General features: G+C 32.0%; 2 protein-coding genes across 2 annotated transcripts in view; one reads left to right on the top strand and one right to left on the bottom strand.

The window, feature by feature from the left end:
- Positions 1-21717, top strand: part of LOC105333371 (uncharacterized) — a 51062-nt gene that overhangs the window by 6491 nt on the left and 22854 nt on the right. The window contains exons 12-22 of the mRNA XM_011436305.4: positions 290-349; positions 481-592; positions 720-955; positions 4072-4182; positions 4676-4766; positions 4893-4931; positions 5790-5982; positions 6872-7074; positions 14217-14410; positions 15429-15518; positions 21189-21403. Of these exons, the coding sequence (XP_011434607.4) occupies positions 290-349; positions 481-592; positions 720-955; positions 4072-4182; positions 4676-4766; positions 4893-4931; positions 5790-5982; positions 6872-7074; positions 14217-14410; positions 15429-15518; positions 21189-21403 (1544 nt within the window). The remainder of the gene's footprint in view (positions 1-289; positions 350-480; positions 593-719; positions 956-4071; positions 4183-4675; positions 4767-4892; positions 4932-5789; positions 5983-6871; positions 7075-14216; positions 14411-15428; positions 15519-21188; positions 21404-21717) is intronic.
- On the bottom strand, positions 7068-9261 carry LOC109619404 (uncharacterized). Its single transcript, XM_020069355.3, has 2 exons — positions 9117-9261; positions 7068-8687 (listed from the first exon to the last, which is right to left on the bottom strand). The coding sequence occupies exon 2, from the start codon at positions 8640-8642 to the stop codon at positions 7086-7088; it is 1557 nt and encodes a 518-aa protein (XP_019924914.3). The 5' UTR covers positions 8643-8687; positions 9117-9261; the 3' UTR covers positions 7068-7085.

The raw sequence follows: 21717 nt of genomic DNA, 5'->3' as shown, positions 1-21717 counted from the left end.
TAAACTACTAGTATATTCTATAGAATAATTAAAGCTAAACCCAGCGCTGAAATAATTATCATGTTCATATTATTATAATGATGATAATCTCATACAAAGTGGATTGAGCTACACATAAAAACACTCTTAAGAATCCATTGATAAACTTATGACAAAACATTTCTTTAGTAATCAGTCGTCTTTATTTGACATAATGATGTAATACTTTGAATAAATAACCACAAAGACAATAGTTAAAACCTTAATGAGTATTATTAATAACTAATATACCTACATATTTTTTTAACAGAACATCGTTGAATTTGGAATTCAAGTTCAAGAAGAACCAAATGCAATATATGGTTTTCAAGTCAGTATAATATATATTTGTATAATATTCAGCCACAAACGCGATTTATGTAAAATAAGTATATCTAATATATAGTTTATTGATCTAATTTATTTTAATTTTTTCCCTTGTTTTCCTAAAAAATATATCAGATTATGCCAGTTACCCCAACGCAAGTCATAGAACCAATTGAATATGATAAGTTCCAAGTTTATACGATTGAACTAAAGAATCGCACGTCCTGCCAAAACAATAACTTAGCAGGTAAGTTTTGCATTCTGTGTCTTTTGTGACATACAGAAAATTCCCAAAAAAAATTGAAAATGACACCTTATTTAGATTGCAATTTGATGAAAAGGTATATTTCAGTAATCACCATATTTTACCACAGCCTCTCGGATTTCCTGTGACGAGGACGGCGTGTCAGTGATACAGGTTAGCAACACTCTGGATATTACCGTCATTTGGCGCAGGCCCAGTCGCTCCAGAAGAACATCCGCCGACAAAAACGACACAAACGAAGAGAAATTCTATGAAAAGTACGCGGTACAACTTGGGGAAGTGGAATCTTTACCGCCACCTGCCGGACAACGACTCGTCAACACAAACGTCACAGTTGTGGAATCTGTGAGTTTTGATCACGTGATATTTTGATGATTTTTTTTTTGCTAAATATTTTTATGCATAAAAACTTGCATATCAATGGCACAAATAATTCCAGTGTATACTGATGCATTCCATCAGAAAGGTCGACTAGACATTGTACATATTTTTTTTTTCAAACTTTGAAACAAACTAGACTAGATACGCTATACTCTGTCCCAAGATATTTTGGATTCACGTTTGGACGATTTTTAATAAAAATACACTTACCTGTGAAAGAAGTGCAATTGAAATAGTTGAAAGGGATATTTTCCAAGATAATTTCATTGACACATTATCATCTTTCACTCGGAAAAATTCACAGGAACGAAAACAGATTCCTTACGGAGATTTATAATGGGGAATGTTTACATCTTTTCTCCATTCGGAATACACTCGGAATACATCGCGCAATATTTCAACGTTATCATCCGGGCTTGCTGCAATGCAAAATCTCCGTAGACATCACATTTTTTAGCATTGTATTGAAACCTGATAAGCTAACAGGGGCGTTTTGACTGAGAAATCTTGGAAATTTTTCATACTTTTGAATGAACATCGTTTGGATCCTGAGGTATTTATAAATATCAAACAATTAAGCCAAACGTGAATCCAAAATATCTTGGGACAGAGTATAGTTGATGTTTCTAAAATGGACTCTCTGCAATACCTCTTTTGATAAATTTTCCTAACCTCACACTCCTCTGTTTCATCGTTACAGGACAGCCGCCGTGTGTCACAGGTGTGGACATCCGAATGATGTAATTTATGACAAAATGATCTGACGTAATAAAGACTCGCTAAGCTTCCGCTGTGTTGTTCATTACCCTGAGACACACGGTGGGCAAACACCTGTAGCGTCATCCGCGGATCCAGGAAATGACGTCATGAGAATACTAATTAAATAAAGGATAAATCTATCATGAATAGTTCATTTCTTGTATCCGCGAATTTCGTTGTGATGTCTCAGATTGTCCTGTTTTATCGTTTTTTTTTCTTAAGCTGACATTGTATTTGGTGTGTGTTTAAAAACAAGGCTCTTCAAGCAAATTTTGAACACGAATGAAAATAGCCAGATTTTGAAGAGTATGAAATTTTCTGATGAATGGTGCATTGAAAGTAAATATCTTTATTAGAAAAATTTATACATTATTATTTATACATCAATGCAAGTTTTATAAGTCTTGGGATGAAACTGTGAAATCTTAACCTTTTTTACCGTCTTCCTTTGAAGAGTTGAACTGTTGTACAAGAGAAAACTAACTTGTTGTGCTTTTAAATTAATTTCTATGATTTTGATGAAGAGTTTCGATGACTATGATGATGATTTACTAGTACTACTCCGAGATATAATGCAAATTCAATCTAAGCATTTTACAGTACAAAAGGTCATGTACCCGCACTGATATATTTGAGTCGTTAGATAAGGTTTTTTGTTCGTTGTGAAATCTACGTCAGGCTTCATATTGCTACAGTAAAATTCCGATAAATCTAAACGTCGGTAAAAAGAAATAGCGTAAAATAAACATTTAATCAAAGCAAACGGTGCACTTGTCAAGATATGAATTTACACAAAACCAACAAAAACATGATAAAATATAATTTAACCCCCTCTTTACAATCAACAAGATCATTAATTTTACTCCCCCCCCCCCCCATAAAACTTACAGAAGATGGGGGAATAAGATATCGCAAATGTCCATTTGGTTTAGTCGTTAAATACAAATTCAAATTATTTTTTCTCCAATTAAATATATTTGATAATGTTATAATACAAATTTACAAAAGGATACTTTCTAATTTGAAGATTTTCACGAACGACAGGAAACCCACAATGTAAAAATTCTAGTTCTACAAGAGTGCATTGTTTAAATGACCTGTATTATTTTTCTAAAACGATCAACTGTTGGGATACAAAATGATATTTTAAAGTCGGTCATCTCTCCCTGTTTTTTGGAGATTAAAATCGGTTCGATTTCAATAAGACCTTATGTAGACTATGACAAAAATATGGAGCTCAGGCCTTCTCTACAGAGGAAAAGGCAATGAAGATCTCAAAATTGACACTATTTAGAGGTTTTGATACGCATACGCCAGTTTAAATCAACTAATTCCAAGTATTTAACATATTTAAGGGTTACAAATCTATGTTAATGTTAAAAGGGCATGGTCACGATTTTGGTCAAATTCTATTTTTCTGTTTTTATTATTTACAATGCTTATGGAATGCATTTCAAATAATCAAATGAAATTTGAAAATCAGTTATTGAGTTATTAGCAAGAAACTGCTCACAATTCTTTGTCATATAAACAAGGCTCGTGCCCTGTTTTTGTTTACATAGGTTCAATATACCAGTAAAAATCATTTTCAAGCTGATTTGTCTATCTTCTTATTCATTTTAAGAATAAATAAACAGCCCCTAACATTTAACACATTCATTTTAGGTTTAAAAATGGAGTTTTTACTTCAACATTCAAAATGTAAACAAAAGCTTTGTTTCTATAGCAAAGAACTATAAGCTCTGTAACTCGCTTATAACTCAACGAATGTCACTCAAACTTTGGTTGCCTATTAAAAATGTCTCCCTGAAGCATTGTGAACATAAAAATCGAAAAATAATTTTCGACCAAAATCGTAACCATGCCCCTATAGATATACATTGTTTTGAATATTTAAAAACAATACTCAGATTTGTTGATATTTTAATTTTACAGTACCTTATCTGTCCTTAAATAGACATTTCACACACTTTATTCACCCATCCTATTCACCCATGCAGGCTATGCACTATAAGTTAGCTATCAAGGTTTAAGCTTGCACATTTTTATGAACGCAAAAAAGGAGAAAAAACCCACCTCCCGAAACAGTGAATGCATGTACTTAAATAAAGATCATGTGTTAAAAAATAAAGGTAAAAAAATAAACAAAATAACAACATATATCACAGAACAACATAAATCCTTTGAATGTAATGTACTGATAAACATGTTTTAATATAGTTGCAATGTTGATTTGTTCATATACAAAGGATTACAAGTAACAAATGCACGTGGAACGTGAAAGGATGCTGTCACAGTCAATTTTTATTACGATTTTAAAGATATGCGAGGAAACATTCTTACCGAGTGGAAAAATATATACCCTCTGTTCTCCAGACCGGGACTATGCAGTGTTTCGGGGTCTACAGTCGGATCTGTTGTATGGAGTCCGGGTATGTATCACAAAGACAAAGTCGTTCACTGTTAGGTGCCATGGAAGGACCAATGTATACAGGGAAATATTCGTCCCCGTTTTATTTTAGCCCTCGTTGCCAGTGGGCAAATTCCCATATCTCAAAATTATCTCTGCTTTACACAACTTTGTTTCGGCGAATTTAATTTAAGACAGGGCAAAACCGTTTGCAAGTGTGCATGGGCGAAAATTACACGGGGCGAAAATAATCTAGTATACAGTATTAATCAAATCAAATGATTTGGACTTCATCTAAAAAAAATACAATATTGCGGTCTCATTTGAAAATTATATTAAAAGTTCCAGAACTTGGACATATACTTTTGTTCTTTTACAGTTATAAATAATATACAACTTAAACAACAAATGATTAAATTTACGCTTTATTCAAAAATGCTTTTTATTCGCTGCAAAATTCCAAATTATGTAAACTGTTTGTTGTTATCAAATTATCAAAATGTCCAACTGAACAGGTCATCGGACTCAATAAATCTGAGAAATTACCATCAGAAAGAAGTTGGCAATTGGTTGACTTCCAAACGTTCACCTTAGAGGAACCAATAGGTAATGGTTTCAGACTTCGTTTTGCTTTGCAATATGCACATATTAAAGATGTGTGTACCATAAAATAAAAATGTTTAAATATAAGAATCTATTGGTAGAATAAATAACTTTAAAACTCTTTTGTAGAAATAGATAACTCAACATCGTCAACCAAAAAACCAAATGGTATGTAATATTGCATAATTTTTCTTCACATTTTTATGAAATATGAATCTAATAGTCACTAACAATAATAAAACCCTATTATACACCTTCTTCTACGACAACTCCAGGCAACATGTTGCTTTTTTAATATTAAATTTTACTAGTGTATTGCATGGGGAAATATAAATTTCGTGCATATACAATTCATACAACAGTATTCAGTAGCTGCAAACGGAGCGGTACCATTAAGTCATATATGATCTTGCTATTGTAAATGAAATACTGACCCAATTCGTGAGCAAACACCGATATTTTCTGAGCACATTTGCAGTCTGATCTTGACCCTGTCCTTGCTCTCAGCCAGACCCGTGTCAGGCGTGATAAATTCAAATGTTATAGAAACCAATGCCATGCAAGAAACCTGGCCGTATTTTGTTTTACTATGGATATCCGAAGAACACAAAGCAGCACATCTGCGAATTTTCAGTGCAATTTTTTTTTGTCATTTGTACATTGAGAGTAAATTTTGTATGTTCTTATAAATGGTAATATTAAAAACCTTGTGCGTATGAAAAAAAACAACAAAATGAACAAAAACCCAATGCATACGTAAATTAGACAGTCCACATAGATGTTATTTAATTTTGAATCGCACAATAAAATCCAAAGTTTTTTAACGATTTATATGACGACTGTTCTATATCTTAAAGAGAGAACAATAGATCCATTGAAAACTAGAATTCAAAATGAAATTATATACTTATTAGAAATGATTTAAAACCATCATTTTAATAAAGAAATATTTACGACAAATTGAACATTGGATTTCATCAATGAAAAATATAACGCGTCCCATGAATCATGGAATTTTTTTTACAGAAAACAGAAACGGGATTCTAGCCATTGTGGCTGGCGTTTTTTCCGTAGTCTTGCTTGTTGTTCTCCTCCTATTGGGTGGGTCAGTGAGGAGACAACGCAAGAGGAAGTTGTCATCTCTCGACAACCGACTGTTGTTTGGCGAAACAAACCCAGATAATCCGTACAACCAGATAGAGAGGGCGATGCTCACAGCGTATGTATCCCCAAATGTTTCCATTCGCCGACATTTCTGTGTAGTTATACGATGTATTAGATGGAAAACCCGCGCTTCTGACAATAACTAGCAATTCTTTAATTATATCATTATACAGAAATATACCAATAAATACGAAATTTGTTGTCCAAATTTTTACATTACTCAAATCGTTTTTTACTACTGTTTAAATGTGGGTTTCAAAAATTTATCCAAAAAATGTGACGATCGAGAATAATAATTCTTGGCTTAAAAAAATATCATTTTATATGTTGAGCACTTTAAAAATATAAGATAAAACAGTAAACAGTTTTAAATGTGAATCTTTCATCTTTTATTTTGGTTTTGAATTTTAAATTAAGATAGATTACTAATAGTTAGATGCTTTTACTTCTATACTTTATTGCATATCTTATTTCATTACTAGTATTCCTCTCCCAAGCACATGGAAGCTGAGTTATAATATAACTTCTTTGACTGCAAAATTTGTATTTATGTTACATTAAAAAGTTTAAAATTTATCAATGTAAACTTAACTATAACAGTTTTAAAACTGTTATAGTTAAGTTTAAATTGATAAATTTTAAACTTTTAATGTAACATATATTCCTGGTAACTAGTAGAGGTTGCCTTTTACCTATCAGTGGAAGAACTTGTTTACCAATACGTTCTCATATATAATTAACTTAATTTTCTGTTGATAAGTATTAAATGTATCTATGATAGTGGATGTAAAACAATAAAAAAAAAAAAAAATAAACTCTGGCTTATCATTGGATCTCTTATGTTGTAGAAAAAACAAAAACAGTAAGTTACATCTTGAAAGCTATATGCCAAAAAAAGAGAATCAGAGACAATTAGTTATAATGCCATTTTATTTTCTTTGCAGTACTACCCTAACAGTTGTTGCAGACAAGTGGGAAATTCCCCATAGCTGTGTGCGGATTGGACGAGTTCTGGGTAGTGGAGCCTTTGGGTATGTTGTAAAAGGCCGTATCAACAGAAGCATACTGAAGCATCGAGGTATCAAGGAGCCTGTCGACGCAGATCAAAAGAACATCTACGTGTCTGTGGCGGTCAAACTGATACAAGGTAAATCTATTTTATTGAAGATTTTCCTCAGGTAGTGGCATTGACATGTGGACCAGCTGGGAAGCATCATCTTCCTCTGTGCTTTTACATCCAATCCAGAGGGTGTCCCTGGAATCACACATGATGGCAAAGGGGCGAAAGATGTCGTTTGTTTTCCCAATTTCAAGCAAACCCACGAAACCACCGTTCTTTGTCAAAAGATGAATCCTGTTAAAAAATTCGTCTGATATTATAATGTTGCCTTTACTGTCGCGTGTGACGGAACTGAGATCACATTTGGGTGAATTCGTTGTTTTCTGTCCATTGTACTCGAATTTTTTCCCTCCATTTTTGTCAAAAACCATTAGCCTGCTTTCGTGGTGATCGACGACGTCTACAACGCATATATCTCCGTTTATATTTTCAATGACGCTTTGAGGCATTGTGAAATATCTTTTTCTGTCGTTATCTCTTTCAATAACCAGCGCTCTTTCTCGATCTGCTGCATACTTTGTGACTTGACGAAAACTCGATTTGCCTAATGAAAACCCATACTGATCCACTAAACACACGAAAATTTCATCCTTTTCGTTCACGTATAAGCCTAGAGGTAGAAGGTGATAAGTGTCAATGTACAGTGACGGTTCATACATACTGTTCATTGTATTAATTGTTGTAATCATAGGTTGACCTGCGCAGGAAATTATGAGATTCCCAGATGACAATGCTGATATGTTTATGGGTTGAAATTCTATCAACCTATGTCGTTCTGTTTTGCGTAGATACCCATCAATTTCCTCTAGTTTATAAATTCTATCGGTCTTTGAATAACCTATCCAAACCTCCGAATCACTCACTTTGCATATGGCTTCAATCTTGCTTAAACGGATTTGGAATTTTGACAGTATGGTGGGTTCAGGAAGTAAGAATCCCTCAAAATCGGAGGACAAACTGGTATTTTCATCAAATTCTAAACACCCTAGAAGAGTCCCCCTTGTTTCCTCAGATAATACAAGATGACGAAATTTAACAGAGCGTTTTTCTTCATTTGATGCTGCGTCGACTTCCTTTTGAAGGCTCGACTCCATTTTTTCTTTGGTTTCTTTGCTGGTTTTTTCTTCAAGTTCTGTAAGCAACGATCGAATAGCTTCCTTTCTTTTTATACATCTGGTGATTAGACCATCAACGTTAGAAATGTCAATATTTTCCTCTGTGTTTATCCCTTCTTCTAGTATTCTTTTTTCGTCCGCCAGTCGTTTTTTGGCATCTTTAAATTGATCGGTGACGTTTTTACGTAAGTTTGAAAATTCCATTTTCCTCGACGATTTAGCTTCATTGAGTTCGGCAATCTTTCTTTCAAGGCGTTTATGAGCTTTTTCAGCGAGCTCTTTGCTCTTATCCGTGTTTTTAACATGGTTTTCATCAACATCTCCAAGACACCGGAAAGATTCAGAATGATTTTTGTGATCATCAGATACAGCACATTCTCCACAAATGTGGATTTTACAGGTTCCACAAAGCAACACGGCTGGCCTTTTGTCTGGATGGATTTTTCCTTTGCACTCGTAAATACGTGCTTTGGATGCCATACTTTAAAACTTTACATTCTATCTTTGCTCAGTGGAACTACCTTTCTGAAATTGATCGTTTTCATTCGTAGTTATCAGTAGACCACATAAAGATCGATATTACTAATTCACGGTATAACCCGTATGTAAATACAAAGGTCCACCATTTTTAAATGCCGTTACAATTGTGTACATTAAGCTTAAATAGTTTAATTAAATTCTGTTTTTTACGTTTAAACGATTGTTTATGTAGATAATCAAAATAAGATTAACAAAAGTTAATATCCATTCCTAATTTGAGTTACATATGAAAAATTCAAAAATAGATTTAATTTTTACTCAGGTATTTATAAAACATATTTCAAAGATATGTAATACCGGTACTTGATCATTTTTGTGTGTGTTTTTGGAGAATGTGATAGAGAGAGAGAGAGAGAGAGAGAGAGAGAGAGAGAGAGAGAGAGAGAGAGAGAACAAAAATATGTCAATAAATACCTTGTATGCATAAGATCTAAATTTTGGTTTTTTGTCCTGTCTGATTGTCCGTTTATCCTTATTTTAGTCTGTTAGAAACACTTAAGTTTTATCAATATCAAAACAGATCTAGATTAGTAGTTGTTGGAGAACAAAAACTATTAGATACGGGTAGTTAATCGTCTGGTAAAACTGCATTGTTTGAAATGCAGAAGCTTGTACGTCAGATACATGTACGTCCAAAAATGTTTTCTAGTATTCATGAGACTAATTGTTAAAATCGGAGTGGATGCAAGGAATGTAATTGTTGTAAACACACACACTGTCGGATAAATATAGATTAATAGTTTAATGTAAAATCATCGCAAAAAGTAAATTTTATAGAAGTTTTTCAGCACAGAAAAACAATATCTTGTGTCAAGAAATACATGTATTGCTATATGTAACTGAAATTGAAAATAAAATAAAAATCATTTTTTTTTAGATGTATCCCATTCCATACAAAATAACAGAACTGTTTAATCGTTCTCAGAGTAATTATCATTTTAAAATCAGGATCGTTGTGCACCAATCACAGATGACTACTCACTACTTAGTGTAAAACATTGAAATAACATGGTGGACTAGAGGACATATACAATCTTACAAACTATTACCAATTATCTACGTACTTTCGTATTTTATTCTAAGAACGTGTGATAAAGAATTTTCATTTCTGGTCATTTTACAGTCAAGCCATAAGTATCCACTAGAATCAATCGCGAGTGCAAACGGAAAGTAGATTCCATCCGCTACCGTCATAAGAAACTGGATGAAATGTCCGTCTGGTGAGAGAACGTGAATCCTGTGGTAAACAAAGTCAGTCAGGAAAAGTCTTCCAGCACTGTCATTGCGAACCAACCCAAAGTCGCAGGGTTTGGCGCCACTCATTTTATCTTTCCCGTCGTAGACGAAGCGCTGATCAAACTTTTTGTCAAACACCATCAGTCTCACTTTTCCCCCGCCTTGCATGTCCACAACACATAGGTCTTCATTAACATTTTCTATGACGCTATGTGGGTAACTAAATAGCTTTTTACCCTTGGCATTGAACTCTAATCGAGCCTTTTCCTCTCCTTCTGTTGTCATTTTTATGATTCGCACCGGAGTCTTTGGATGCCGATGAGCATGGATCTTTCCTGCAAGTGATACGTATAAATCACCGGATTTACAAACGAACATTCCTTGAGGACACATTGGTTTCATTTCTAGAGTGGAAATAATGTTTCCTTCTTTGTCTATCCGCGTTATTGTTTTCCCTTCTTCATACGATATCATAAGGTCACCGTTTAGCAAGAGAACAATATCTGTTACCTTATGATCGAAAACAGAAATGTTTGATATTTCATCATTTTCTAGTTCTATTTGAAATAAAGAGTTAGCAGTCACATCACCAAACCAGCATCTATATTCATTTACAGGACATATGGCGTTTATCCAGAGTAACTTTGTGGGAAAATTTGATATAATGGTTGGTTTTAGTCGAGGAACTTTTGGTCTAGCTTCTCTTGCATTCTTTTCATTGTCTTTCGGTATTCTATTTACACCAAGAAAACTAGAACCTTTGCTGTTTTGTGAAGAAAATGTCACGCCATTCAAATTCTTTCTTGGAATTTGTTCAAATATATTCGAAGGTAATTGGTCATTAACTGTACTGATGGCAGGTTGATATGTCTGATTACTATCTCTTTGGTTGTTGTCTCCAAACAAAAGTTTTATTGGAGATTGAACAATTTCCGAAGCTTTCTCTGGAGACACATGTGCATCCCGTTGCATTTTAAAAGAATCTCCATTCGCATTTAATCCTGGCCAAATCTCTTGATCGACAAAAGGATCTTTAAATTCAGCTACACGCCTTCTTTCCCTGTGCGACATATCAGCTAGAATTCCATTGTCCAGGGGATCATCTACCGTCACTGGACTGCCGCTTGAAGATGACCCATCTCTGCCGTCAATCTTTATATTGGACACTTGCGGAATCAAATTTTCAGACGGTTTTAATTTCTTATCCCCTTCATCTATACTTAACGATCGACGACCTTTTATTATTCTTCCTGAGTGTGCCTTCCTGGACTTTCCTTCAGTTGGAACCACTTTCTTCCCTATTGATAATTCTACCTCATTCTGGAGACTTTCAATTGTTTCTTGATCTTTCTCCTTATCCTTTGAGATCACAATTTCCACAGCACCTTGTATTTTTAGGATTTTGTGGTTGCCATATCGTTTGGATCTTTGATGTATTGCTTTACAGCGGTCACAAGTAATTTTATCGCAAGCGACACACATCCATTCCACCTTGTTGCTACTAGAACAAAAGTCACAGGTTGTAACTTTTTTAGGCTTGCCTGTGTACGACAACATTGTCACACTTCGACACAACGCCGATTTTTATCACTTGTTATACAGCACAAAAGACCCAAGATTCCAATCATATCAAAAAGTAAACAAGGTATTTGCACGAAATCTTTCTGTGTTTTAACTGCTGAGCGACTACAAAACGTAGACACAATGAGTTTTAAGTTCATTTGCGGTGTTCCAAGCGTCTGTGACCTGAACTTGAATTGACGAATTCCCAAATACAAAAGACGGGGTATTTATAGCCAATTAACCTAGTAATCCTGTATTTAAATCAAAAGTCGTCGTCTTAGTTTGTTGAACACATGCGTCTGCATTTGTCCACAGCAATGTAAAACAACCTTAGTGCAAACACCAAGACGCTCTTCAACATATATTTTGATAATTTACACGTAGAGTTTTCGGTTTTCCTTATTGAAGTTTATAAACACACCTAAACATATTTGAATACTTAATACAAAATCAATTTAGACATGGTTGGATGTTTATCTTAAGCTTTAAAAGTGTATTTAAATGAGATATCGATGTATATATTGTAGATACGGGAGTCAACTTGGAAATTTTATTCAACCGTTTGATAGGGTTTAACTTCTTTTCATAAACTCCGCTCAATGCAGATCTAGGCGACAAGAGAGGTTTAAAACTGCATAGGTACAAATACTCAAATAGGAAATGCAATCCTGTACATGAAGTAAAGAGGGGTTAAGTTTTCTCAAAAAGAATCAAGCATTCGCACGAACTTGCTGTATTTTCTTATTTTGCGTCGTTTATCATCATTGACAGCTTATATAAAATTTTAGCTATTATGGTGTCCAAAAAATAAATGAAAAATAGGATTTCTAGAAACAAAACTAAACGCAATATCTTTTTATTGATCAGATCCTAAAACTAAGACAGTATGAGAGCTTTTGACATAAGTTTAACAATTCTTGGCGTTTTAGTCTACAATTTGTATGAGTCTCTTTTGTGTTTTCCTGGTTTCAATCGCACTAAGAGAGACAACCTCAAAATTAGAATTTATATAATCAATGGTTATTCAAACTGCAATCCCATTCAATGATAAAGTAGTCGAAGAGTTTGCATATCTATGTAGAATTTAAGTTAGAAGACCACTCGCTTTAAGTAATGGAAACATTAGTTAGTAAAGATATCATTTAATTATTTACTTCTTTAAGAACACGAATGTCAAATATATACAAGAGCTATATAACATATATCTGTGTATCGCTTTTAACGCAAACCCGACTTTTTTAAAATTACTAATGTCAAGATTGAATGGCAATATATAACTAAATGTGTAAACATGGGGGGGGGGGGTGACTGTAAGGAAGTAGTATTCATCAAATTAGAGATGGAGTGTAGGGAATACTAAGTGTCCATTTAAGGTGTGATTTATCGAGTCTGAGAGTTGTAGGAGAGAAGAGGCACTAATGTAAGCCCAGGTGTTTACCATCAGTAGCTGATGGATGGTCCCTGGTGGTTTACAGTTATAGCCGTGTCATTGCCATTAATATGTTAATAACCATTTCCATCAAATTGATGGAATTTACACCCCAACAAGTTTCCGTCGATTAATGCATTACATCATCTAAAGTTTAGCCTGACCTCTGAAAGACGACAAGGTTAACTCATTTCTGCTATGGAGATGTTAAAAAAATTGTATATACATGTAATTTGAAATCTCTAATACTTACTCAAAAGCATTGAAATTTTCCACTGAAATTAAAACTATACTTTTTGTGAGAACCGTTTCAAAATTTGTTTTATACATATCCTTTTCAATTGAAATACCATATGGTTCAAGGAAAACACTTAATAAAATTACGTTAGACTATCCACTCAAAATGAAAATTGATATTTTAGATTATGACTAGAGTTAGGGTTAGCGTTAGAGTATGGATTTGGGGTTAGGGTTAGGATTAAATGATTTTGAATGAACATTATTATCAAAAATATGATGACTATCAAGGAGAGCATATAAAGTTGCTTTTCACGAATAGTACTCTACAGATGTGAAGAAAATGACTATATTACTTTTTCATTTTTGAATAGAAAAGGGAGATGGATACACTTACTTTTTGTTTGTTTGTGTAAATGGATCATAACTACACCTAAAGCTCCTCACTAAACTTTATTTAAAAATGATGTCAGATGTTGCCAAAAAATGGTAGGATGGTTTTTCAACCAAAAACAAGGTTTAATTTTTATAATTCTTTTGCAGTTTCGCTGCGACAATAGTATAATTTGGTTTGTCGAACCAAAAATAAGGTTTAATTTTTATAATCCTTTTGCAGTTTTGCTGCGACAATAATATAATTTAACTGCTGTTGCAAAGACTGAATTAAGAATTTAAATTAATGTGATAGATATGAAATAATCATAGACAAAATATTGGTTAAAGAGCTCAAAAGCACATTATAAACAACAACTTTAGGATATCATAAATTTATTCATAAAATCGTAACAGTTTTATTTTGACAAATTAATTTCTTATCTCAAGTTATCATTTACAAATTGATTCATTTAGAATCAAAAGACGTATTTCCGATTAATACGTATTGGACTTTCTCATTTTATTTATTACAATATTGATTTATTAAGTGTCATTTAAAACCATACTTTTATTAATTTTCAGAATATTTTTAACCAAAAATGTTTAATTCTTGAATTTCTTTTTTTGGCTTTAAAATCCATGTTTATTTTTTGTTTTGTTTTTTTTTTAAACAGAGGATGCCTCAGAAACCAATAAGGAGGATTTCTTGCGAGAAATCCGGTTAATGAAGGGGATCGGATACCACAGGAACGTTATAAGTATGCTTGGCTGTTGTACGCTTCGCGACCCGATCTGTCTGATAGTGGAGCATGCTTCGAGAGGGGATCTCTTGTCCTATCTCAGAAACATCCGAAAAAATCTGCAACAGGTACCTTTCACATTTATATAACAGTTATACGTTCACAGTTTAAGGCCATTGCACTGATCATTTAAACATTATATGTATTGACTGTAGTAAGAGCTCTTTTTCTGGCATATTTTTAATTTTAGGCATTAAGAATATGCATTTTGAAGTAGTCATAATGCATGTTTTCATTTTGAAAGTATGTCAGAAGGACAGTGCGAGTAAAATTTTTAGATTATTTCCGTCAAATTTGGGTTTTAAATAACTTTATTTATTTAATTTGGGCGTGTATAGGGTCGTATAGTGTTCTTAGAATAACCCTGTTTTGTGATTGGTAAATGAAGAACCCATAGGGAACAAGTACGGCAAAAAGTTGTTACTTGTGAAAGCCATAAATATCGACTAGCTATTATACAGTACTGTAATATTTTTTTAAAGAATGGTATTCGTTAATTGGAAAGTCATACTAAAAGCTATATAAATCATTTCATGAAATTGGATATTTGAATACCATTAGGAACGGTGAAATCATTTCCATCAATTTTTGTGAATTCATTTTCATTAATTTCACTCACCGAGGAATAAACCTTTGCTTAATTGAGGAACAAATCAGAATATATCACATCTAAAAAAAACTTTGATAATTTTTAAAAATAATTCAACTTAGATTGTAAAGGTCAAAATATGTAAAATTTTGTTAGTAAAAATTGTAATGGTGTCACTGTGTCAATAAGGCATTCTGAGACCTCGTAAAATTAGTAGGATATTTTCTATTATAGTAGATATATACGTACACACAAACTGTTTTGTATTTCCTTGTTCTTATTCTACGACATCCTTGAACACCTGTTCTAGTTGTCTTTGAATGTCATTATACTTTGACGAGTATAATCTGTTTGATTATGTCAGAAACATCTGGCACTCTATGTAAATAAGAAAAAGAGAGAAGCCTTGAACAGCTAATGTGTCATTAATTAAAACGCAATATTCTTATATTATTGTTTAATTTTGTCATTTGTTATTTTTCTATGAATTTTGCCAGCACATCAACGCAGAATATGTTAATCAAGACAGTGAAACGGTGGGTCCGCAGGAATTGTTGTCGTTTTCTCGACAGATTTCTACCGGAATGGTAAGTCTTCCAGTTTTCTTTCACATGTATCAGCAATATAGCTTACTTTTCACAAACCCATCGTTTATTTTATTTATTTTTATCTTTTTTTTTTAGAAATGTCGCTTTGTCATTATGTTTATCTATCATTTTTACCTACCGTACATTTCAAAGTAAACGTAGTGGAAAACTATCGAGGAATTTAATTCAGTGGGTTTTTTCCCTGTTTTTTGACTGATAGAAATTTATGTTTATTGTGTAACTCGCCTTAAAAACACATTCTCCAAAATTAATTCCGTGTCATATACTAAATTCACCTTAAGAGCAGAGAAGTATAATTATATAGTATTTAATAGTGCTTTCTGTTATGAAATAAAAGTATAATCTCATTGAATGACTTTTTGCCACAAATATATATTGTGACACAAAAACAATTTATTGTTATTTGCTTCATTCTTTACTGATAATCGATGATTAACAGTTTATCAGTATTGGGATTTTTTTTTATATGTTTGAAATATACATTTCATTTTTATGTCAGTTTTTCGTAGTGAAGCATTTCTTTTAGAGTTACCGTTCTTTGACCTCTTACATACATATATTTAAAAAAATCCCGTCGTCTCAAGTTATCTCAAGCCTAAAATGTTTTAAAAACTCTGTCACCTTCAGTTAGTAATAAGCACTATGTGATCATTGCATTTAATAAAAGTCACGCCGTTTTAACATAAATAATGGAATGATGTAAAGGGTTCGAATATTTACTGATTCATACTAATGCACAAAAGAAAGACAAAAAAATCTATCAATTAGTGATTCATCTTGTGACAGTTAATGTCAAAGTTTTGCGGGGGCCGTCCATTATAGGAAGTTATTCAAACCTTTCTTCAAGAATTGGAAGGATTGTTATTGTCATTGAGATAAAAATTCTTGGTTTTCATTGATTTTTTTAAAGTTATGACGAAGGATATATAATATATGCAACGCATTGTTTACGATAGTGGCATGCGTACGTATGTTGGTTATCACACTAAATGGAATGACATCACATAAGTTGAAACAACATGTGCTGATGTTGGTACATGCCTAGTATGCATGACGCTAAATATTACAAATTTTAAAAAATGAGATTTTTTTTAAATTCAAATGATTGATATAAACTTCATTTACATCAAATAAATTTTTTAAAAAAGTAAGATAAATTGGTAAGTTCACATATATACATAATATTTTAAATTATTTTAAAAGAAATATTTTCTAATATATAGTGATGCACTAATGCCTAACTAATTCTTTTTATCTAAATCATGAGCTTTCGTTATGAGGTGTTGATAATATCTCAAGCATAGCTCACAGTCTGCATGTATTCTTGCGCTATCTTATGACTTTTTTAATTGAGATTTATTTAACACATTAACATAATTCTCAAATAAATGATTTTTTTAATTCAACGTACTGATTTAAAATGGGTAGAGGATTTGTTAGCGGCATTGTGTTAACGGAACAAAATGACATAATTCAGGTAGGTGCAGCTTCTTATGAAGTCTTTTCATTTGACAACATTTTTTGTTGTTAAGTTTTTATACACGTTTTTAATGAGTGTTTCAGCATTAACTCGTAGCAATTGTTTAAGTACTTTGGTGCAGTTTTTATAGTTTTCTTTTTGATGAACTATAACACGGATATTTCCTATACTAGTATAAATATAAAAGGATAACACTTACTTTGTAGCTCATCTCAGATTTAGGTCGCGGCCTTTTAAACCCAAATTTTTCCCCAAACCAAGCAAAATATTAGTTTTTATAGTCATACACACACAAATAATAAGAATCGATGAAGGGTGCCTTTATTAATGATAGTTATGAGTAGAAATATTGTCATAAACATGTACATTTATTTATAATTATCTTCTATTGAAATACAATGTACAAGCAGTCAACAAAAAGTTTGAGGACTTATGCTTTTAAATCATTATTGACATCGCTATAATGAAATTTCGTATACATATGGATGGGCAAAAATTACAATAGTACACACTGTATTCATTCAGTTCAATAATTTAAAATTTTACTGATGATACACTTACAGCAAAAATTATGATAAATTTTAGGTACAGTGTATACTTACGACCTCATGCATTCCTTTACTTGTATTGGGACTCATTGGATAAATTCTCGTATTGCAATTGATAACAATAAAACTTTTTCGACCTGAAATTAAAGCTAGTGTCCTTTCCGATTTATTTCATTTTATCAAATAAAATATATAACATAACTACAAATATTTTATTTGATAAAATGAAATATATCGAAAAGGACCCTAGTATAACATTAGCTATTTGCAGTCAAAATTTAAAAGAAAAAAACTATGAAAATGCTTTCGAAAATGCATACTCTACGGACATTGTTCTATATCAGTATTTTAAATTTATTTTTATTTTAATTTTTTTGTCTACGTCACAATAGTACTTGAGTAAAAAAAAACAACTATAAATTTTAACGATGATTTTATATGCTTAACACCATTCTTTTACGATTTATCATCATGTATGGGAACAAATAGCCTTATCTCCTACATTCCGAATATTAAATTCTAAGAATGGATTCAGTCACCTTCTAATAAAAAAAAATGTATTATGCTTTTTCTTATTTATTGCATCTAGTTTTATTTTAACGCTTACTGTTCCAGGAATCTAGTTTATACTCATATGAATTTGGTAACAATACCAACTAAATTCATTCCTATTTAAATTGGCTTGATCTTAAAATATTAATATAATATGTAAAGAATATATGATAGATAATAAAGAAATATAGATATCAATTTAGCTGTATATCTATACCTTTTAAATATTAAATATATGCATGAACCCATGAATAAGCATATAACGCAAAAGGATCTTTGCAAAAGTTATTTTGCATAAAGCCGTGTGATAACTGTATATCAAAATGAATTTGTATGCATGAAAGAACGCCATGTCCGTCCACAAATAAAAGATAATACAAAATATAGTACTTAATACAGTACAATTATGTTTAAATCATATACTCCATGCGTCTACATGGTGTCAGTAGCACTTTCCATAAATAATGTTAACGGCGAGTACGGGAAATTGATTGAAATTTGTATCATTATTGTACTCATACAAATTTATCTTAAATTTCTTATAACACTTTATTTTTTAAACTCATATAGTTTTTATGTTGATATTTGCGTCAAATAGAGAAAAATATTATCATCAACAAATCATAATTAATAAAAAATAAATACTTCATTTAATATGTAATTGTTTTAAGCTTATAAATAATTATAAATCTTTCTATTTCATCCAATCACGCTGAAAATAATAAAACATACACCCAAAACCTTGTAGACTAGAATATAGGAATGCACGCGAAACAAGTGTGTTGTTTGGGGTTATTCTTTAATTTTTTTGTTCTTTTATTAAATTGGTTCTTGAAACAAATATAACCAGACTCGCAAATTTTGCAAATTCCTCCAATTCCTAAAAAACTGCATGCGTGAATTATAAGTGGGGAGAGAGTAAAACAAGACAAAGAATTTGATGTTTACGCCCAGTTATTGTCTGAGAGAAAGAATTTTCATTCATAAATTCAAACACTACAGGATTTCTGTTAAAAATAGCTTAAATTACGTAGGAAAGACAGAACACGGTTGGCACATTATCAGACATAATTATTGTTTGAAGAAGATTTATTTACAATATTATTGATAATTCTGTTAACATTCCAGTTAATTACTGTAGAGTTCTAGAACGTTGTAAGAGAAAATTTCTCTTCACCAAATTGAATTGGTTCAATTTATTTATAACAAATGCTAATGATGAATTGATGACACAATTTTTGTAATTTGAATTACAATTAAGGTGTGATAAAATCTACTTGATGAATTCTTTACTATGCTTCAAAGTCATGCCTCAATTATCATAGAAAATTAATTGATTTGATATCAGATGATTAAAACAACTTTTCTTTCAATCATATGTTGAAAATTAAACAACACATACAATTTGTAAAATTTCTGCTGCTTATTGTTTTTGGTTTTTTTTTTTAGTTTTTTTGTGAATTGCGCTTTATGTATTATTTTTATTTTAATTTCAAATGAGTCTTTCGTCTACTTCGTAGTATATTGATGAATTTATGCATTTGAAGGAAATGTAATATTTAATATTCTCTTCAATTTAAAGAACACAACATTTATACTGCAACAAACAATATTATCTCGGACCCAGTTCGGACACGTAAAAAATATACCAAAATTATGAAAGCAGGAACTCAGTTTTAATTGTGCAAATGACTGTAAGAAGGAAAAATAAAAAAAGAAAAGAAAATACAGTTAATAGTGTGAGATGGGTGGTCTGTTGGTCTGAAATATGGCAATTTGCTAGAAATTCTCTGCCTTGTAGAAAAAGAAAACAATCTTTTTTATTATCTACATTTGGTTGAACGACCATGTTCCTCAGACACCGGGGTTTGTTTTGTCTAATACGTCACGATTTCTTTATTTATCGTTAACCCTTCGTGCAAGGCGAAAGTGCCAACGCACTTTTTGAGAACTGGTACTATTGAAAACGATTATAGAGTAATTTGTATGTTAAAACGTTATTCAAAGAGTGCAGTTACTACGTAAATCAGAGGTTAGGAAGACCCCGGGAACAAAAGATAAATGATTTTCCTAATTGTTATTATCAATGTAAGCTGGACAATTTTACTAATAAAACAACAGCGTTTAACATGCTTTTCGTTCCACCCACAATAAATCAGTAATTATAGTAATTGTATTTATTTTTAAGAATTAAGTAATACACTTACAGTTCAATGTCCAATTATCATAAGGATTCCATGGAAAATTCGAGCACATTCCAATATATTTTGTTCTTGCATAAATTGAAAGTACATTATATATTACGAAAAGACTATTGCTTAAAAGCAAAACACAGAGATGTCAATTATGGGATTAATTAGAATTAATATTAGTTTTAAAAATTGACCATGAGCATTTTTAAAGGAAAGAGGTTTAGCATTTATTACTCTACTTTATCCAAAAATTAACAAAAATAGAGCACTAAACACATGGATGGCAGAAATGTCATCACTTTTATTGGATAACAAAACTTTGATTACGTAAACAAGTGTTTATGGTAAAATAGCACAAAACGTTTATATAAGTGCAGTCGGACCTGGAAATAACAGTATCCGATTGCAAATGTTTTACTGTCAAAATCAAAGTCTTTCTACATAACTTTGTTTATCTTGTAGGGATAAACTTGATTATTTTGATCTTTCTTAAATCTAAAATTTTATTTCATAAACTAGAAATTATAATGTACTTTTCCTATCTGTTAAGTGTTTTATTCAATTTTTTTCTAATTTAGAATGGTATATTTATAACTAATGGTATTTTTGGTAATGCAGAAAATATCAAAAATCAATTTCCAAAAATTTGTTTAAAAACTAAATTTGTCGAATTTTTATTGGCCTCCATATGACAGTATATTCATATAGTGTGTGAGGCGCATTTAGGCAAACAACATATCATTGCTGCATGCATATTGCTATTTACATTTGAATAATAACCTAGATAAATTTTGTGCGGTTCGTTACCCTTTACACCTTTTGAATTACGTCATTCAAAACAGTGAGAAAAAAGTAATACTATTTATGTATATTTTAGGAATTCCTAACTCAAAAGGGATTCATCCATCGAGACTTGGCTGCGAGAAACATTCTGGTGGACAAGAAAAACGTTGTGAAAATCGGTGATTTTGGTCTCACGCGCTACACATACGATAACAAGGTGTATGTCAACCGGAAGGGTGGTCGTCTGCCCCTCAAGTGGATGTCGGTCGAAGCCATCAAAGAGCTGACGTTCTCTACCGCCAGTGATGTGTGAGTATTGCTAAACTGATCACATTCACGTCGGCGCTTGTATGTGTACTGATCAAAGAGCTCCTTGCGCAATTGGGTAAAACTAAATTACACGATTGACGAGTACTTTTGAAGAGAATATAATCATGATCAAAAAGACACATAATCATACTTTTTATCGTTTATCGGTATTCGGGCAATTTAGTTTACATTTTTGGAATTTTTCTATAATTTGTTTGATAAGCACGAGTAGACATTTCCATCCCCAATAAAATCCTGTGAGGAAATCTTTAGCATTTAATTTCTGGTAAATAGAAAAAAAATCATTAATTCAA

Source organism: Magallana gigas, chromosome 6 (assembly GCF_963853765.1).
Source record: "Magallana gigas chromosome 6, xbMagGiga1.1, whole genome shotgun sequence".
Classification (NCBI taxonomy): domain Eukaryota; kingdom Metazoa; phylum Mollusca; class Bivalvia; order Ostreida; family Ostreidae; genus Magallana; species Magallana gigas.
This window is presented reverse-complemented; position numbering and strand designations above follow the sequence as displayed.